The following is an 18,037-nucleotide window of genomic DNA, read 5'->3' on the forward strand; positions in this document are numbered from 1 at the left end:
TTAAGTGTCAAAAGAGTGTTACCCAGCTTCTATCTGATTTAAAGACTAATACAGTATAATGGCAATATTGCTAGCTTTACCTAATTTTCTCAGAAAGTACACAGTAATATTTTATGTAACTTGAGATAGTAATAGGAGGTCGACGTGAAATAGGATCAATTGAAAGCAGAGTGTTAGCCATCTTAGATCTGGTTTAAAGACCGTTCAAAGATTGGGATTTGAATTCCTCCTGCGAGGCTCCCGCTCCATCCCGACAATGAGACGCACCGCAGCCATCCATTCAAATGAGGCAGGTAAACAGTAAACAAGTAAAACCCCGCTTTGAAAAATGAACACCTCGATACAATCCACAACCCACACAAATAGATGATTGGAACATGCAAATAATTAAAATGACTAATGCAAATGTAATTAAAAACACGCAGATCCAAATCTCTAATTAAAACAAGTGTTACAGAAGTACAAAACAAAGTGCCATTTTCCATGTTTCCCGTGGAAGTGAACGCAGCATTACAAGATGAAGTGAGCGGCTGCAGGTGACACGGCACGCCTTTACCTTTACCTGTCCACGCGCACACTGACACGTGAAGCAGGCACCTGGAGATATGCGGAAGTGAAGCGAGAAGCGGAACTTTCGACGACATACATCTTCTTGATCATGAGCGGCCGGTGATGGAGCTACTGGGTGGTAGTGGGCAGCGGGAGGAGCAGGGCGGTCTACTGCATGGATGTAGCGTCACTTTTCTTTGAGAGATCTTCACGTAAACACTGGAACGGCCTGCGACATGTTCTTCAAGGTGAGCTTGCACTCTCTGTAGGACCCCCTGTAGTAGTTACTGATTCCAGGTGAGCCTGGAGATGGGATGCCCACTGGCTGCTGCGTTATGACATTCACACTGAGAAATGTTTATTCCGCACAAGAAGAGCGCTTCATCGGCAGCTTTACACAGAGAAGGACTCCGAGGCCGGGTGAGCGGTGACAGCGGGCAGGCTGGGGTTCTAATGTGTTTATTCAGATGACTGGGGCCGTGTCACAAGAACTGTCGTTTACATGTAGCTATGTATCCGGGGAGAAAATAATCTTAACAAAACAAAATCACCGCAAAAAGAAAATTGAGACCTTTGAATATTTACAATATACAGAATGTATATAACACATATCTAAAAGTAAAAATCAATATCAAACAAAGTCCACAAAACATTTATTCGTTTTCTTTTTTATATTCACTTGACTTTTAAGTTTTTTTAAGTTATTCCTATCAAGCTGATTTAATTTAGTTGTATTTCATTCAGAACATTTTGAAAATGTTATTTTCTTCAGTCTATCAGGTTTGAACATGACCTCTAACAGCACACCAGGAGCGTATACAGCGAGTGCAGTGTACTCTGCTATTACATTTATTACCATAGTTTCATCTGAAGTATAATCTCCTGAAACTAACAAGTTTAAACTTAATCTATTTCCACTGAGAACACAAGCAATGTTACATATTTCTGCATTTGATTAAAGTAGATTAAAGCTGCAGCTCGTGGTTACTTCATTATGAATTAATCTGATTCTAAAATGAATAATGCGAAAATGGTCATAACTTCACAAAGCTTGTGACAAAGTTTTAGTATCTAATTTATCAGTTTCATTTTAGTCTGTGTGTGTGTGTGTGTCCCCTCTCCCTCCCTCCCTCCCTCCTTCACTGGGCCAGAAGTGAAACCTGTTTTTTTCTTGGAGCAGTAAAGGTCACACCCATGCTGAAAGTTCACTACATGTATCTGGATTCAGTATCACTCCCAGAATGGAATTCATCATTCAACTTATCTGAACTGTAAATCATTGGGGGGCCGGTGGGCGATGTTTAACAAAGCAAAGCAGAGGGTGAAATGTGGGAGACAATAGGAGAAACCCAACGTGATAAGCTGAGCCTGTTGGGCAGGTCGGGACCTGTCTCTTAGTCCTGAAGACATAGACTCACAGCTGCTCTTGATCTGAGCCAAGGATAAATGTATGTAGATGAATCCCTTTAGACTGTCGACACTAAATGAACAAGCTGATTTAGCATTTTACATTTGGACTGATTGGACATTAATTGAAGATGTTATTCCACGTATCACCCTTACTGATAGAAACTGTAAATATCTTCCCATTCGCAGCTCGCATGTCCAGTCCACCTGCTAAGACTAATGCAGTGTGATACAACAGTCGATCAAGAACTTAATATTCAGTTTGTTCTAGATCATTTTGGAGACTGGTTTGTTGAATTGTCCTGTGCTGTTTTCACGTTATTTAACCTCATTGATGTAAAACAACTGAAGGGGTCTGAAAAATTGTTTGAAGCTACAATGCAACGAAAGCCCATAACTAATCCTACCTTTTAATTTTGTACGTTTTCATTATTTCTATTACCGTCCCCAACCAACACAAGTGCTGTTGTTCCAAGTGGCTGATCCCAGGTAATCCTGCATTTGCAGTGATGGACCGGAACCTCATTAAAATAGCTCGAACTGTTACAGAAGTAAATCACCCACATGTTATGTAAAGCATGCGTAAACGTAATCAATGCTATAATGTTAAGCTACTATGAGAAAAGCCCAAGTGGAGTAGAGAAATATCTTATCCCTGCAGCCCAATGCAGGCTACGGTCTGCTGCCATTAACGGCCATCATAAGCCAACGAGTCCCACCTGAGCAGTTATGAATGCAATACCTGTAGTGAGTGGCTCATTTCTTCCGTCAGGAATAACACTGTCTCAATGTAACTGCTAACGGTAAAATGGTACTGTGTGTGTGGTTTTAATGTTAGTTATCTCCTTGTGTGTCACAGGAAAAAATGGAGCTGGGTGACGTACGTGAGGACTGTCACAGCACTGAGCCTTTACTTACTTCAATGGTAAGAATCCAGTCGCTTTCCTCACTTTGCCTACATGAACAAGATAACTGTAGACATGCAAACGGAGACCATGTCTGCTCATGTCAAAGGACGGATCAAACAGTCAGCCATGAACAGACCGGTTTATCTAAAAGGTCACTCTGCCACCAGCCAAGATAAAACAGTGAACCTGTTTGTGTCAGCGGTCTCATTTGCATCTCGTATTTTTGTTTAAGGGACGGTTACATTCCGTGCTAGGGTCAGGCAATGTAAACAAAAGAAATGCGAGGTCTGTCTGCAGAACAGGGAAAGACAAGTATACAAGAGACAATTAGGTGAGTTGTGCTCATCAGTTCAAAGTGCTTCCCATTCACATTTATACTATTTCAAGCCCTTACAAATCTCGCACTCAACCACTTAGCAGGTGACGTCTGTTAAATAGTGGCCCTGCATTCGGCCACTCACGAGAAATAACAATCATGACCGAGAAACGCATCGTGTAAGTAGCCGTTAGCATAGCTAATTTATATTGTAACCTTGTTAATATATACTTTGGACCTGGTTATTTCATGTCGTCTGCATGACTTTGGACTGGAACAACACGGACAAAGGTATCTAAGATGCACTTCTTTGTTGTCCATCTTTGGAGAAATTGTAATCTGATTCCCTCACCGCGCAGATTTATTTTCCTAACTCCTCATAAATTCTCTAAACCATTCTTTCTTGACCCCATGACGTTTTCCACATTCCATAACTTTCAAAACTTTCTGCTTCTTCACACAAATACAAATGTCTTGCCTCTCTCAACTTCCAGCTGCCACAACGTCTTTGTGTATGCCATGCATTCGATTGTGTCTCCTGTGTCTTCTGTCCCCGACCAATCTTATAATTTAAAAGCCCAGTGGAGAGAATTTGAACTGTAATGCTTGTGATAAAGCCTGTGATGAAGCGTATCAACCTTTTAGTTTGAATGCCATACATTATGTTTGTAATCCCCCGGCAGTCTATGCCTATAGCAACTCATCTGGACTAAGTCAGCCCTAACCATAAGAGTTATCAAAGAAGAAAGTCCTAAGCTTTTTCTTAAATGAGCTCACTGTGTCTGCATCCCAGACTAAAAGTAGAAGCTGGTTCTACAAAAGAGGAGCTTGATAACTGATGGCTATATCATAAATGTCATTAAGGTGAATCTATCTCTGGTTCTGTTGTTGTTTACCAGCCAATCTGCAGGACGTTTGATTACGTACTCGTGGGCCACATAGTGAGTGAAGGCACAGACCAGAAGGCTCTGAAACAAAAAGCCTTCATCGAGCAGCTTGAGAAGAAAAAAATCAGCGTCACTGTGAGTGCTTCCTTTACTGGCCTTCATTTCCACAAAACACCCTGACCTGACATGACCTTTTTAATTTTTGTTTCTTAGAGGATCGTTTATGATGACAAAATGTTTTTTGGCCTCCGGGCTTCCAATGACCTGTTGCAAGACTACCAGTACCTTCTGAAAGTCTCAGACTCCTGCAACTGGTGTGGAGATTTAGGAGGCCAGCCCCCCCAAACAACCAGGTAACGTGTGCGTGTGTATGTGGGCCGATATATCAAATGTAGGATGGTGAAACCTCTACAGCGAGTTCCAAGAAAATTGTCAGAAGCAACAATAGCCTTAAAATAGATCGTTCTGGTGTTTTGGGGTGGGGTTGTATGACTTACTTAGACAGAGTTCATTACTTGTTTGTTCCACTCCTCCACTGATTTATTCCTCCCCTTTACATGTTTTTTTCTCTCATCCACATGCCCGCATAGTTATGATCTTTAAAGGTAGAGGAAGGGAATACAAGATTAAAGTTTTTTTTTTCAGTTGTGTTTTAGATGTAATTGTTTTTGGACAAACTATTGAAAGTCAGTGCTCAGATTTGATCAATGATCTTAAAAAGCGGGTAGCAGCTGGGTGAGAAGAAGACAACTGTTGGTTATTATTCAGAAATGGAAAATGACCATCTATCACCCTTGGTCTGGGGCTCCACGCAAGATCTCACCCGGTTGGATGAATCAGCGCAGAACTATACGGGTGGATCTTCTTAATGATCTCTAGACCGCATGGAGGGCAGGATTTACAGGGCCATGTACCGTTGGCGGACGATCCTCCTCCCTCAAGACACTGTAAATGGGATTTGGATGGGTCTTCCAGCTCAACAATGACCCAAAACATACGGCTAAGGCAAGAAAGTACTGGCTCAAGAAGCACATTAAGGCCATAGATTATCCTAGCCAGACTGCAGACCTTAATCCCATAGAAAATCTGCAGAGGGAGCTCTATGGAAGTAAATCTGTGCCATCGGGGGTTGAAATAAAAAGGTGATTGAATTTCTAGCACTGAATATTTATGCATTGAAATGATGTACCTGAATGTTTTTCAACATTAAAACACCGCAAAAAAATTCAACCTAAAAAAAAAAAATGTTGAAATATTCAACTTTATTAGAACTATACAAATCAGCTAAAATCCTATAAGCTTGATTGGCCGAGTGTGTAACGCAGCCGCTTTGTGGCATAATGCACCGACCACTTTCCGCAATCGGCGCTACTGCGGTTATTCCTGCATGTCCTGTGGGGTTTATGCGTCTGCACGCTCCGTTAAAGCCGCTGCCCCCCCTCCCACCCCCCCACTACGATACAGCGGTCTCTTCAAGCGCGTTCCTGGATTCAAAACTCCGCCAATCACTCCTAACAGCTTGTCGAAGGATCTCAGCATCATTAAATGAATTCAAAAATAAAAGAGGCTTATTCTGAGCGGCTGTACGCTCTCGTTTAACTTCCGCTTAGTTCATGTCCAATACAGTCTGTTAATGTACAAATGTCAGCTGTCTATTACGGAATCTTACAGACACAAACCACACTGATGGTGTTTTGAGTGCTCGCTCCTTTAGCTTGACGCACGCTCCTGATCTTGAATCTAGAATCGATTGCTCTTCCTTAGTGTCCCAGATGTTGGTGTGTCAAGCTTGACATTTTTTGGGTTGAATATTGTAACTTCCATTTCTGTTGCGGCTCAAGGTTGAAATTTTTTGGGTTGAATATTGTAACCTCCATTTCTGTTGCGGCTGAATATTTCAACATTTTTATTTTTTTTAGGTTGATTTTTTTTGCGGTGTTTTAATGTTAAAAAACATTCAGGTACATAATTTCAATGCATAAATATTCAGTGCTAGAAATTCAATCACCTTTTTATTTCAACCCCCGATGGCACAGATTTACTTCCATAGAGCTGAAGCTTTGAGTTGCCCAGCAAAAGCCTCAAAACCATAACGATTTGAAACAAATTTGCAAAGAGGGGTGGACCAAATTCCCTCCTGAGATGTGCAAGCCTGCTGACCAACTACAAGAAAGGTCTGACCGCTGTGCTCCAATAACGCTTTCTCCACCAAGAACTGAGTCATGTTTTGTTAGGAGATCAAATCAATGTATACATTTTATATGATGTGATTTGCATTTTTGTTTTATATTCTGTATCTCAGTTAAAATAAACTAGCATTACACTTGTAGATCGTTCATCTTTTTGTCCGTGGGCAAAACTGGCAAGGGGTCAAATCAAATCAGGCTCCACTATACAGTATGTGTAAGGTGTATACTAGCTTCCTTGGCATCAAAGTACATCATGTTATACAAATCTATGCATTCTTATTCTGTTAATACCTTTTCTTCACTTTTGTTTAACTCAATCCCTTTTCTTCTTCTCTAGGATACGAATCATCCATTTCATCCTTAATCATACCTACATAAACAATGGAGGTGAGAGAATAGCTTAATACTATTCAGTTACAACTTCTCCAGAAAACATGGAAATATATCATCCATGCAGCCATACATGAGCCATGTAGCCAAGTATTGTTATTCTAGCTTAAATCAATCCCACTTCATTTGTGTCGCACATTTGGTACAAATAAAATGTAATTCAATGCGCTATACAAATGTTTGATTAAAAAAAGTTCCTCTGAGCAATAACATTCTTATTAAAAGCTGAAGTGAAGTCTATGAAGAGGAGTCTTATATCAATCAATAATATCAAATGCCCAGAGAAGCTAAGTAAAAAGGTTTTTACACTATAGCAGTTTTGGGAAAGTTCACTTTCTACATGAACTAGTTCAAAGTTCAGTTCACAAATTTTAAAATGAACTAGTTCAGTTCATAGTTCAAACTTCAAAATATTTGAACTAAGTTCACAGTTCCAACTAGTTCAGTTCTTTTTTTCCATATGTTGCTGCAAAATTATTTCCACAGCCCATATAGAACCACAGACAGCAATTATTTTATCAGTTTTAACACTGAAGCTATGCATCAGATTTAATCTTCATATCCAATTTTGAATCCTTATCCAACCAGGGTTTACATTAGCATTGAGGGGACAGCATTTCCCAATTGTTGCTGTCCATTCACTCCACACTAGCAGCAGCTGCAGCGTTCACCCCTACAGTACATTCTCAAACACATGCTACTTGAATGGTCTTTTTTAAATAAGGAATAAAAACACGAGTTATCATTACGGTGCAAATGTTTCCAAAGAAATGTCAGATTCCTCCCATCCTCACCGACCTTGTCAGTAACTTCATAAAACTCATTTAAATTATTATACTACTTATTAAGGCACGTTTACGGTGTGTTTTCTATAGAAATCTGGCACCCCATTGAACAACGTTAACTTGAAAGACGGCACCGTTCATAGACACCAGAATGAACGAGTTCACAGTAACGTTCATCGGGCATTAATACAGTACGTTTAGTTCACGTTCGCCCAAAATATGAACGAGTTCATGAACTATCGTTCAATGAACGCGTTCAGGCACAACACTGCACTATAGTGTTTGGTCTTAAGGTTCTCCCTGGCAAATAACTCTAAGCATTTCTGAGAGGTAGCCTGGTGAAGGGCCACGTACTGCTTTAAAGACTTACAAAAACGATAACCAGTGTAAATACTTTAAACAGGTTTAACAGATGCCATCCTTTTGGTAGGTAATTAATCGTCCAGTAGAAATTTGTATTAATTGCAGTAGATTTGTTGTAGTCTTTCTGAGGATCAGAAAGGAGAGTGAAAGGAGAGATTCATCAAGACACCATGGAAGATATGGAAGCCTGCATCTGTGTTGTTCAGAGGAAGGGCCTTACCTTGGAGATGGCGTATGTTTTCTGAGTGTGTTTAGTTAGGACAGTTATCAGCCAATTATCAGTATTTCTGTGTTTTTCTGTTTGAGCTCTGCAAACAAGATGACATCCATTTTATCTGAAATACATTTGATTAAATTGAAATACATCACTTTGGGTGTTATTAGCATAACTGTGGTAAGAGAGGCCACGCCTCCTAATGAAGCTTCCCATATTTTTCCTGAGCAGCGCCTCGAGACCTCGGTCGGCGTCATCTGTAAATAGTTTTCTACTCTCATATATTCTGGAGACTGTTTTTTGTCACTTTGCGGGATCATATATGTAGTGGGGTTTTGTAGCTGTGAATTTGGTGTGTGAATGTGTTATTTAGTTGTGATGCAGATATGTTGTGCTTTTTTCAGAGAACCTAAAGGAACTGTTAAAGAAGGATGTGTTTGAAACCATGTTCTGCCTCCATGAGGTGAGTCAGCCGTGCTCCGTTCAACAGGAGATCATATATTGAACTAAACCTTCTTGAAATAAATGGTTATGCTAAACATTCAGCAGCAACAGAGGATTGAACAAAATCTGACATCAACCTTTTTTTTTACACCTTAATTGAAAGAAGGTCTTGATTTATTTATTGAGCCATTATGTTGATCCCTTTTAATAATTGATCTTTGATTAATAAGTGTCACAAGAGAATGTGTCTCGAATGAGCAAGGGACCCATTATCATCTCATTAGACAGCTGACATAACACTGCTGGGGACAATTGTCAACTTTTAAGGAAAAGGACCATTTAGACAATCGCATCATATTGCCACACAGACCCAGATTGTTGAATGTTAACGTGAAACATTGTATTAGTATATTAGATAAACCTGATAAGTCTGTCTGTTGATCTTTCCCATGTTGATCAGAAAGAAACCCGGAAGAAGCTAAAGAAAAAGTGGGCGCGCTGGTCGGCTCTCTGTAAAGGACAACCAGTCACCGACATCCAGTCAGTCCCGCTGTCTGTCTGTGTCCCTGTTTCCACCTCTGTCTGTCCGCATACCTGTCTACACCTCTGTTTGTCCGCGTCCCTGTCTCCACCTCCGTCTGTCCGGGTCCCTGTCTCCATCTCTGTCAGTCCGCCCGTATACCTGTGTCCACCTCTGTCTGTCTGTGCCCCTGTCTCCACCCCCGTCGGCTCGCGTCCCTGTCTCCACCTCTGTCTGTCCGCCCGCATACCTGTGTCCACCTCTGTCTGTCTGTGTCCCTGTCTCCCCTCCCGTCAGCCCGCATTCCTGTCTCCACCTCTGTCAGTCCGCCCGTATACCTGTGTCCACCTCTGTCTGTCTGTGCCCCTGTCTCCACCCCCGTCGGCTCGCGTCCCTGTCTCCACCTCTGTCTGTCCGCCCGCATACCTGTGTCCACCTCTGTCTGTCTGTGCCCCTGTCTCCCCTCCCGTCAGCCCGCATTCCTGTCTCCACCTCTGTCAGTCCGCCCGTATACCTGTGTCCACCTCTGTCTGTCTGTGCCCCTGTCTCCACCCCCGTCGGCTCGCGTCCCTGTCTCCACCTCTGTCTGTCCACCCGCATACCTGTGTCCACCTCTGTCTGTCTGTGTCCCTGTCTCCCCTCCCGTCGGCCCGCATTCCTGTCTCCACCTCTGTCAGTCCGCCCGTATACCCGTGTCCACCTCTTGTCTGTCTGTGTCCCTGTCTCCACCTCTGTCTTTCCGCGTCCCTGTCTCCACCTGTCTGTCCGCGTCCCTGTCTCCACCCCTGTCGGCCCGCATCCCTGTCTCCACCTGTCTGTCTGTGTCCCTGTCTCCACCCCCGTCGGCCCGTGTCCCTGTCTCCACCACTGTCTGTCTGCCCGCATACCTGTGTCCACCTCTGTCTGTGTCCCTGTCTCCACCCTCGTCGGCCCCCGTCCCTGTCTTTACCTGCCTGTGTGTTTGTCCCCTGTAGGGGCTACTTTGGGGAGAAGGTGGCCTTGTACTACCTGTGGCTGGGCTGGTACACCAAGCTGCTGATTCCAGCTGCTGCTGTGGGTGTTGTTGTGTTTTTGTATGGACTCGCCTTCTTTAACACCAACCCTCTCATGTGAGTTGGATACTTGTAATTATATTCATGAGCATAATTTATTGATGAACTGGAGAGACTTTCTGCTAGGAATTGGCCTTTATTTTTCTCTGTCTATCTGTGTGTCCCCAGTAAGGAAGTGTGTCAGTCCAGCATCATTATGTGTCCTCGCTGTGATAAGAGGTGTACAGTGTGGCAGCTGTCAGACACCTGCACCTACGCTAAGGTGAACTAATGCTATGTCACTTCCTTTTGTTGATTTGATTTCTTCCCTATGGGGCCAGGTAGGGCTTACCAGCTAAATGTATGTCATGTGACTGCTGGTAAAGACGTGTGCACAACCCTCTCTGATTTCCTGCTTTTGCATTAGCCTGATTCTCATCCCTTGTATTCTAGTTCTTTTGCATGACTTCCATGGACTGTCATATGTTACCTAGCAGCTACTAGGTATGACAATGATAATCATTGCATTGTTGATTTGCATGATTTTTAGCAACTGCACATGTTTGGCATGTATAGGGTTGGCATGTTTGTGAAAAGCAGATTTAAAGATTAAAGAGCTGCTAATTTCATATCCAAAATGTTCTTTGATGCACCAGTAAACCCTCAAAATGACTGCATTCTGACATAACACGCAAAGAAATTAAACTTTCTTTCTCTTCTTGCCTGGTAAACTTTGTATTGTACACAGGCTTCAAGAATCGTTTATTGCCATAATATCTAAGACATAGATGGAATTTGACTTGGCGGTTGGTGCATGACGGCAGACAGTACGACAATGGACGACAGACAACGCAGTGCAGGAATAAGATAGATTTATGTAAATAACTAAGGGTTTCAGACCAATCTGTATACAGGTGCATCTGAATGAAATATAATATCATCAACAACAAAAAAATCATTTCTGTATCTGAATAGCAAAAAAAAAATTGTTTACAAAAAAACAGGGTGATTTGAAGTGTTTATTCCTTAAAATGTTGCTGATTATGGCTTATAGCTAATAACCGATATTCTGTATTTCATGAAATTCGAATGAAGTTGTGTAGACTCATGGTGTCACTCTAATCAGCTGAGAAGTGAGGTTTCCTGAGCCTTCAATTGGTCTCTCGGTATGGTTCAGTATGCTACACCATCATGGGGAAGACTGTTGTACCCAAGCATTAAATGGGAAAAATTGGGGTAGAAAAAAGTGCACAAGCAACAGGAAAAACCGCAGCCTTGAGCGGATTACAATGCAAAGCCCATTCAAGAATATGGGGTAAACTCCCAAGGAGTGGAATGCGGCTGGAGTCCGTGCGGCCTAAGTACAAAAAGGACTGGACTGTTGTGATCCAAACTCCTCTTTTCCCATGAAAGTCCATTTTGCATTTAATTTGGAAATTTAATTTGGAAATCAAGATCCCAGAGTCTGGAGGAAGAGTGAAAGGTGCTTGAGGTCCACTCTGAAGTTTCAACAGTCAGTGATCAGTCAGCCATGTTGGACCACAGTGTTTTTATCCAAAGTCAGCGCGGCGATCTACCCTCTACTGACAAGCTTCGTGGCAGCAAGACTTGGCACCAGCCCACACGGCCAAAATTACCAATAGCTGGTTTAAGGACCACGATATCTCTGTGCCAGATTGGCCCACAAACTGGCCTGACTTTAGCATCATAGAGATCTATGGGGTATTGTCAAGAGGAAGATCAGAGACAACATTTCTGTTTCAAATATTGTTTTTTTTTATTAGGGTATGTAATGTGATTTTCTGAGATACTAAATCAGGGGTTCTTATTAGCTGTAAGTCATTTTTTTGTAACTAGACCATTGAGGACGGTTATGCCAATGTTTATCCACACAATGAAGTAGTGCTTTGTCATCCTGAATGTCCTTACTGTAAATGAACCATGATGGTTTATGGTGTTCACACCCCATCTAAGGCATGCAAAGATGGTCCAGATGTTAATCTGTGTTTGTCATATGTATAATATTTGTTTGTATCCATGCAGGTCAGCCACCTGTTTGACAATGAGGGCACTGTGGCTTTTGCTATGTTCATGGCAATCTGGGGTGAGTGTCGGATGAATGGTGATGACTAATAGGTTTATTATAATGTTTACCTGGTTGTATTTGTGTCCTACAGCCACTTTGTTCTTGGAGCTGTGGAAGAGAACCAGATCCAGACATGTTTCTCAGTGGAAGGTCTATGACTGGAGTGAGCACGAGGTACTTCTGACCCATCTTGTCGAGATCCTCTGTAGTGTTGAACCTAACCAGGAGCATCCCTACAATGCAGTTTCCAAATATCCCAAACTGTTAATTCAATTCATTTGATTTTGTATAGCCCAAAATCGCAAATTACAAATTTGCCTCAGAGGGCTTTACAGTCTGTACACATGCAACATGTGCAACACATGTTAGACTTCTTCAAATTATTATTCTAGTTGCGTATTATTATGATCGAATACACCATATCAAATGAGTATACACTGAATGATTGTATACAATATCCACTTAATACGGTAAAGGAGTCTACACAGGTGGGATTCTCAAGAAGAATCTAAAATACAAGAACGTCTCTGATATTTACCTGATGCTTACTGACTGCAGGCAGTAAACAGTTGAGGGACATGTCAGCTGGATGATACTTGAGGATTTATTTTTCTTCTATTCATGATTGTTACAATTTCTTATCTATATGTGAGCTTTCCCCAAAAGTCATTTTCCTTGTAAAGCTCCTTCTGAAGTACGCTTCCAGGACACAAAGTCATTGTAACATCCCTTCAATGTGTCGACAGGAGGAACTGATTATGGAAATAGTCAATGATCCAAACTGCACGCCGAAAAAGTTCAGACACTCCTACCTGCGCAGCACCGTGGTCCTCATTCTGGTAACCCTCATGGTAGGACACACCATAACAATGTCAAAAATTCAGATTTTCAATTATGGTTTCTCTTTTCTCACAGGATGTGAGGTCATTTGAAATGATGTTTTACGGTTTCTTATTGAAATAGCTCATGCCAAATTTAAATAATTGAACGAATTGGTAAATATCGACCAATTTTATTTTTGTGTTCTAGCTGATGCTGATCATTCTCCTCGCTCAAGCCCTGGTGGTGTTTCGAGTTGTGGCTGCCCCCCTGATGTCTGAAGGCAGCTGGGAGTTTATGAGGGATCATGCCAACACTGTGGCTGTCATGTTTGGAGCTGTACTGCACTATCTCACCATTCAGATCATGACCAGAGTATGTTTACCTGTATCCTCATCCTCACGCTGTATTCAACAAAGACCACGTCTGTGGTGACTGAAATCAGTGTTTTACGTTCAGTCCACATACAAGAGACCAGGTTTGTGTTTCCAAACTGCTGAGCATGTGAGCACAGCAGGAGCTAGCAAAACTCAAATATGAACATACTCCCTATGTAGAAATAAATCAACTCACTAGAAAGGAGCCAAATGGATTTTTTTGTGTTTGAATTCATTTCCATCACTGATGTTTCCAAAATGATTTCTCAACACATGCAACCTTCTATCTAGGTACCATGATACTCAGTGTGGTATGAAATAAACTGTGAGTCCAGTAATGCCACCACACTATTTTTGACAACTATAAACATGTTTTATTGATCTGATAATATTACTTTACAAGGTCCCCGGACCTCGGAAAAGTACTACTGGAAGACCTTCCCCCGAAGTTGTACACCTAGTGGAACTACAACATAAGTTTTACACAAAGTTTTAAGTTGTCTCCTATTGGCTTAAAAGATCTGGGTATTTTTGTGTAACGTAAATAACTAACATGTGGGATGTTTGAAATTATTGGACAGAATTAGTGTTAAAGGAACATCCTGCCTAGAAAGGGCAACCTGCTGACATTGTAATAACCATCACATCTCTGCTCCCTGTAGGTCAACAGATGGGTGTCCCTAAAGCTGTGTGCTATAGGTGAGGAAACAAAGTGGAAACTTCAGTATGCACAGTACAAAGGCAATAAAATATGTAGGAATGCATACATTTCACCATGAATGTAAAGCAATTTAGTCTGGTTAAAATATCTAAATACATTCTTAATATTGAATTTGAGACTAAATTAAGCGATTTAGTCTCATATCTCTTTCTGTGTTTTTAGAGAAGACCAACTCATCTGCAGCCACAGAGAAGAGCTTCACAGTCAAGATGTTCACCTTCCAGTTCTTCACTCTCTTCTCCTCACTCTTCTATGTGGCCTTTTTCCTGGGCAGGTACGCTGTCTATAACTGTCAAAACGTAGCCTGCGTTGTTTTAGGAAATAGCTGAAAATAAAATAGCTCCACTTTTTTAGAAGGGGTGGACTAACACGAGGTAGACATGCATATTGCTGATGAAGCTCATGTGTTGTTCAGGATAAACGGCCGTCCCGGGGACTATGCACGTATTGCTGGATGGAGACTGGAAGAGGTGAGGAGGTGGACTTCAGTTTATTGTCATTCATACATCATGTCTCCACCACATCACTGAGCCTTAGATATGTTCTGTGTGTGTTATAGTGCCATCCTAGTGGTTGTTTGACAGACCTCTTCATCCAGATGGCCATTATCATGCTGCTCAAACAGACTCTCAACAACATCTTTGAGTTCTCTGTGCCGTGAGTGTCAATCTTTTTTTCCCAACATGTCCTGTAAGGCCAAGTAATGTCATACTGTGCATTCACGTGAGAATGTTGTGTTCCAGGTGGGTTAAGAACCGTCTGGGCAAAAGCGTTGCAAAGAAGCTGCATAGGAAGTGTGGTCAATGTTACAGGAAGGCCTGTCGTGATGGTCAACGTGCCGAACCATGTGACATCTGCAACCTTAAGGACTGGGTGGAAAATTACCATCTGGACAACACAGACTTCTTCAGTCTGTTCAATGAGTTCTTGGAGATGGGTAGGTTTACAGCCTCCACCCAAAAGTGGAGCTTTTGACTGTTTATTGATAATTCTAACACTGTTTCTAGTAAATCCCTGTGCTTCTCCACCCAGTGGTCCAGTTCAGTTTCACCACCATATTTGTGGCAGCGTTCCCCCTCGCCCCCCTGCTGGCTCTCATCAACAATATCTTTGAAATCCGCCTGGACGCTATCAAGATGGTCCACTTGGAGCGGCGGATTGTTCCAAGGAAGACCAATGACATCGGTGAGTTGTGTGTCTGTCGACATACGAGTCAAAGGTTCCTGTGGAGAGTTTCAGCCCACCTTTGACTTGTGGATCATTTCCATAATACACTTATGTCTCCTGTGTACGCATGTAACACTATTGTCTCGTCTTGTGTCTGTGACACTACGGCCTCCTGTGTAACCGCATTCTCTCCTGCGTATAGGTGTGTGGACGAAGGTGCTGGAGGTGATCGGCGTGTTAGCAGTGATTGCTAACGGTCTGGTCATCGGGGTCTCATCAGACTTCATTCCCCGCCTTGTCTACCGTTACCGTTATGGCCCCTGTGCTAATGGAAGCAGTCTCACACAGTCAGTCCTCTTACAGCTGGATGAATCTCCTGATATCAGCTCACAGTGTTGTGGCTCATCATCAGTGCCATGTGTTCTTATTGCAGCTGCATGCAGGGCTACATCAACGACACTTTGTCTACGGCTGTTGTGTCACACATGGCTGTTAGAAACGACTTTCTACCCAATCAGATGATCACAGACAAGGGCTTCAACGTCACACAGTGCAGGTGAGAAAACCGCAGTCATACTCTGCTATGTACAAACACAATGCAAGAATAGGTCACAGATCTGACTACCAATACAAACTCTGTGTGCATATAGCTACAGAGACTACAGGAGTGATGAGGACTACACTCTGACTGCTCAGTTCTGGTTGGTTTTGGCTGTACGCTTTGCCTTCGTTATCTTGTTTGAGGTTGGTCCTCCACATTTTGCTTAGGCAATGATGTCAACATGAACTGAAGATGGCATTGAACTAGCGTCTGTTTGTTGTTCCGCAGCATGTTGTGGTGGTGTGCAAGTTTGTAGCAGCCTGGTTTGTCCCCGACAATCCACTTCAGGTGAAGAATGACCGGCTGCTCGACAAAATGGCCCGGCTGAAGCATGAGCTAGAGTAAGTAAGCAGCCCAAAGGCAATGCGTTCTGTGATTTCCAGTCAGGTAAGCAGCTCTTTGGCCGCTAATGTCTTTCTATCAGAAAGTATCTCAATCTTCATCCTTCTTCAATTTTGGCCACACAGACGTATCTCAGCAATTATTGATTTGATTGATAAAATGTGGTTCAGGCGTTGGTGTTCCCTCCAGGATTGACGGTTTGGTGATGTGCTAACCGTTTAGCCTGTACCATTGCCAGGTCAACATTTGTAGTATTGCATCTTTGTCTTTAGTGGTAATAGGAAAATGTTTTCCACCTAAGAATCTTAAGTCACCTGTTAATCGTTAGCATGATAAAAGTGTGAGCCCACTTTACTGTAAAGAGGCAATGCTTGTTCCTGATGTGTTTGGAGAACACAGACTCCCTTAATTATGTACATCGTCTTAACAACCCACACAGTCCTTTTCATAACAACCTCACAGGGACACCAGTGTGGCCCCACACTCGTTATTATGACTCAAATGACCTTGTTTCTGTTCTTGTTTCAGGAAAATTAAACGGAGCAAATCAACGGAAGTCTGACCACATGCATCTGACCTCAGATCTATGAGTCCTGACTTGTAGGCTGTTGTTGGAACACGGAATGGACTTTACTAAACTGTAATGTTGTGTGAGGTTTATGTGTCATTTGATGTTTCTTTATTACTTGCTCCTTGTTATACAAACATCACGTAATGTTTTTATATATTAAATTTGAGAAAAAAAATATTGTTGTCTGTTAATGTTCTGTAGAGGTTATTTTTGTTCCTACGATATGGATCACAGAGTTGTCTCCTGTCACATGTCAACTCAGCTCAGTGTATCTCACAATGCACCACAGTCTACTGCTGCAAATCCGACCAGTTGTTGGAGGTGGGGGGCTACAGGCCGCCTGTTAGTTCGTGTCATGTTGCCTTCAGGTGATATCAATACAACATGATACTTGTGTTCAAAACTCTGAAGTGAACATGAAATGAATGGACATTTATAAGAACCAATAGAACACTGTTAAAATCCATGTAAAACACTTGTATAATCACACCTGTTAACATTCACTGTTTTCATACCTGAATGGCAGGCACTAACTGAATTGAAGTGTTAAGGGAAAGGACAGATACTATATTGTTGTCACCTTCTAATAATCAGTGGTTATTAAACCACTTGTTTCAGTTTTGTTCACATCATTGTTGCTCAGTGAATTCATGCATTAGGATTCGGATCATAATTAGCTTACAGGTTTATTCTTTGTCTTTTTTTTAGATGGGAGTTCATACATTTTGCTTTGAAGAGATCTTTTTTGGGAGCTTCACATGACCTCTTTTAAGAATAGTCACAGTCTGTAAACATGCACATATTGGTCTCTCAATCCTTGGTTAAAGGCTCTGGTGTCCCTCACCACTTTTCTCTTTATGGAGAAATGTAATTAAATAATTTTATGTTGTATAGCCTATACATAATATTTAATATTTGACTTGGGCTTTACAGTCTATACACATTCTTGGTCGTAAAACCCTCACATTGGCACAGGAAAAACGTAACTAAAAATAAACAGTTTGATGGGGGGGGAAAAGGAAGAAACCTCAGGATAACATCGCTAAAAGGGAGCATATACAGGTTAAATAAAATTGGTCCAAGCACAGAACCTTGTGGCTCTGTGATCAAAATTGGTAGTCATCGAGGATTCGGCATTCAGACACAAATTTCAATCAATCCGATAAATACAACTTAAACTGAGTGTGGTTCCTTTAAAACCAACAAAAATGTTCTAGTCTCTGCACCAACATGATATGATGTCTGATGTCCAACAAGAACGTCTCTCGGTTACGTATGAAACCTTCGTTCCCTGAAGGGGATGAGATGCTGAGTAAAGACGCTGTGGGAACGCCTCTGCGTGACCGCGTC

General features: G+C 42.0%; 1 protein-coding gene across 2 annotated transcripts; it reads left to right on the forward strand.

Annotated features, from left to right (window-relative positions):
* Positions 1 to 436: 436 nt before the first annotated feature.
* On the forward strand, positions 437 to 16,923 carry ano9b (anoctamin 9b). Of its 2 annotated transcripts, XM_037456088.2 has the most exons (24): positions 437 to 797; positions 2,816 to 2,881; positions 4,080 to 4,202; positions 4,281 to 4,420; positions 6,594 to 6,643; positions 8,413 to 8,471; positions 8,913 to 8,992; positions 9,947 to 10,081; positions 10,193 to 10,286; positions 12,047 to 12,107; positions 12,181 to 12,263; positions 12,836 to 12,940; positions 13,119 to 13,283; positions 13,948 to 13,984; positions 14,169 to 14,280; positions 14,422 to 14,476; positions 14,566 to 14,663; positions 14,750 to 14,943; positions 15,039 to 15,191; positions 15,376 to 15,520; positions 15,607 to 15,729; positions 15,824 to 15,917; positions 16,003 to 16,115; positions 16,645 to 16,923. In XM_037456088.2, exons 1-24 carry the CDS (start codon positions 786 to 788, stop codon positions 16,676 to 16,678), a joined length of 2,331 nt encoding a protein of 776 aa, XP_037311985.2. In that variant the 5' UTR covers positions 437 to 785; the 3' UTR covers positions 16,679 to 16,923. The 2 variants fall into 2 exon arrangements, with proteins under 2 accessions (XP_037311985.2, XP_037311994.2); XM_037456097.2 differs by lacking the exons at positions 437 to 797; positions 2,816 to 2,881 and adding an exon at positions 2,913 to 3,471 and having other exon boundaries at positions 16,645 to 16,922.
* The last annotated feature ends 1,114 nt before the right edge of the window (positions 16,924 to 18,037 follow it).

Source organism: Pungitius pungitius, chromosome 4 (genome assembly GCF_949316345.1).
Source record: "Pungitius pungitius chromosome 4, fPunPun2.1, whole genome shotgun sequence".
Taxonomy (NCBI): domain Eukaryota; kingdom Metazoa; phylum Chordata; class Actinopteri; order Perciformes; family Gasterosteidae; genus Pungitius; species Pungitius pungitius.

Coding starts and splice junctions, on each gene's coding strand:
- ano9b (XM_037456088.2), top strand. Junction 10,082..10,192: donor TTTAACACCAACCCTCTCAT/GTGAGTTGGATA, acceptor GTGTGTCCCCAG/TAAGGAAGTGTGTCAGTCCA. Junction 15,918..16,002: donor CCTTCGTTATCTTGTTTGAG/GTTGGTCCTCCA, acceptor GTTGTTCCGCAG/CATGTTGTGGTGGTGTGCAA.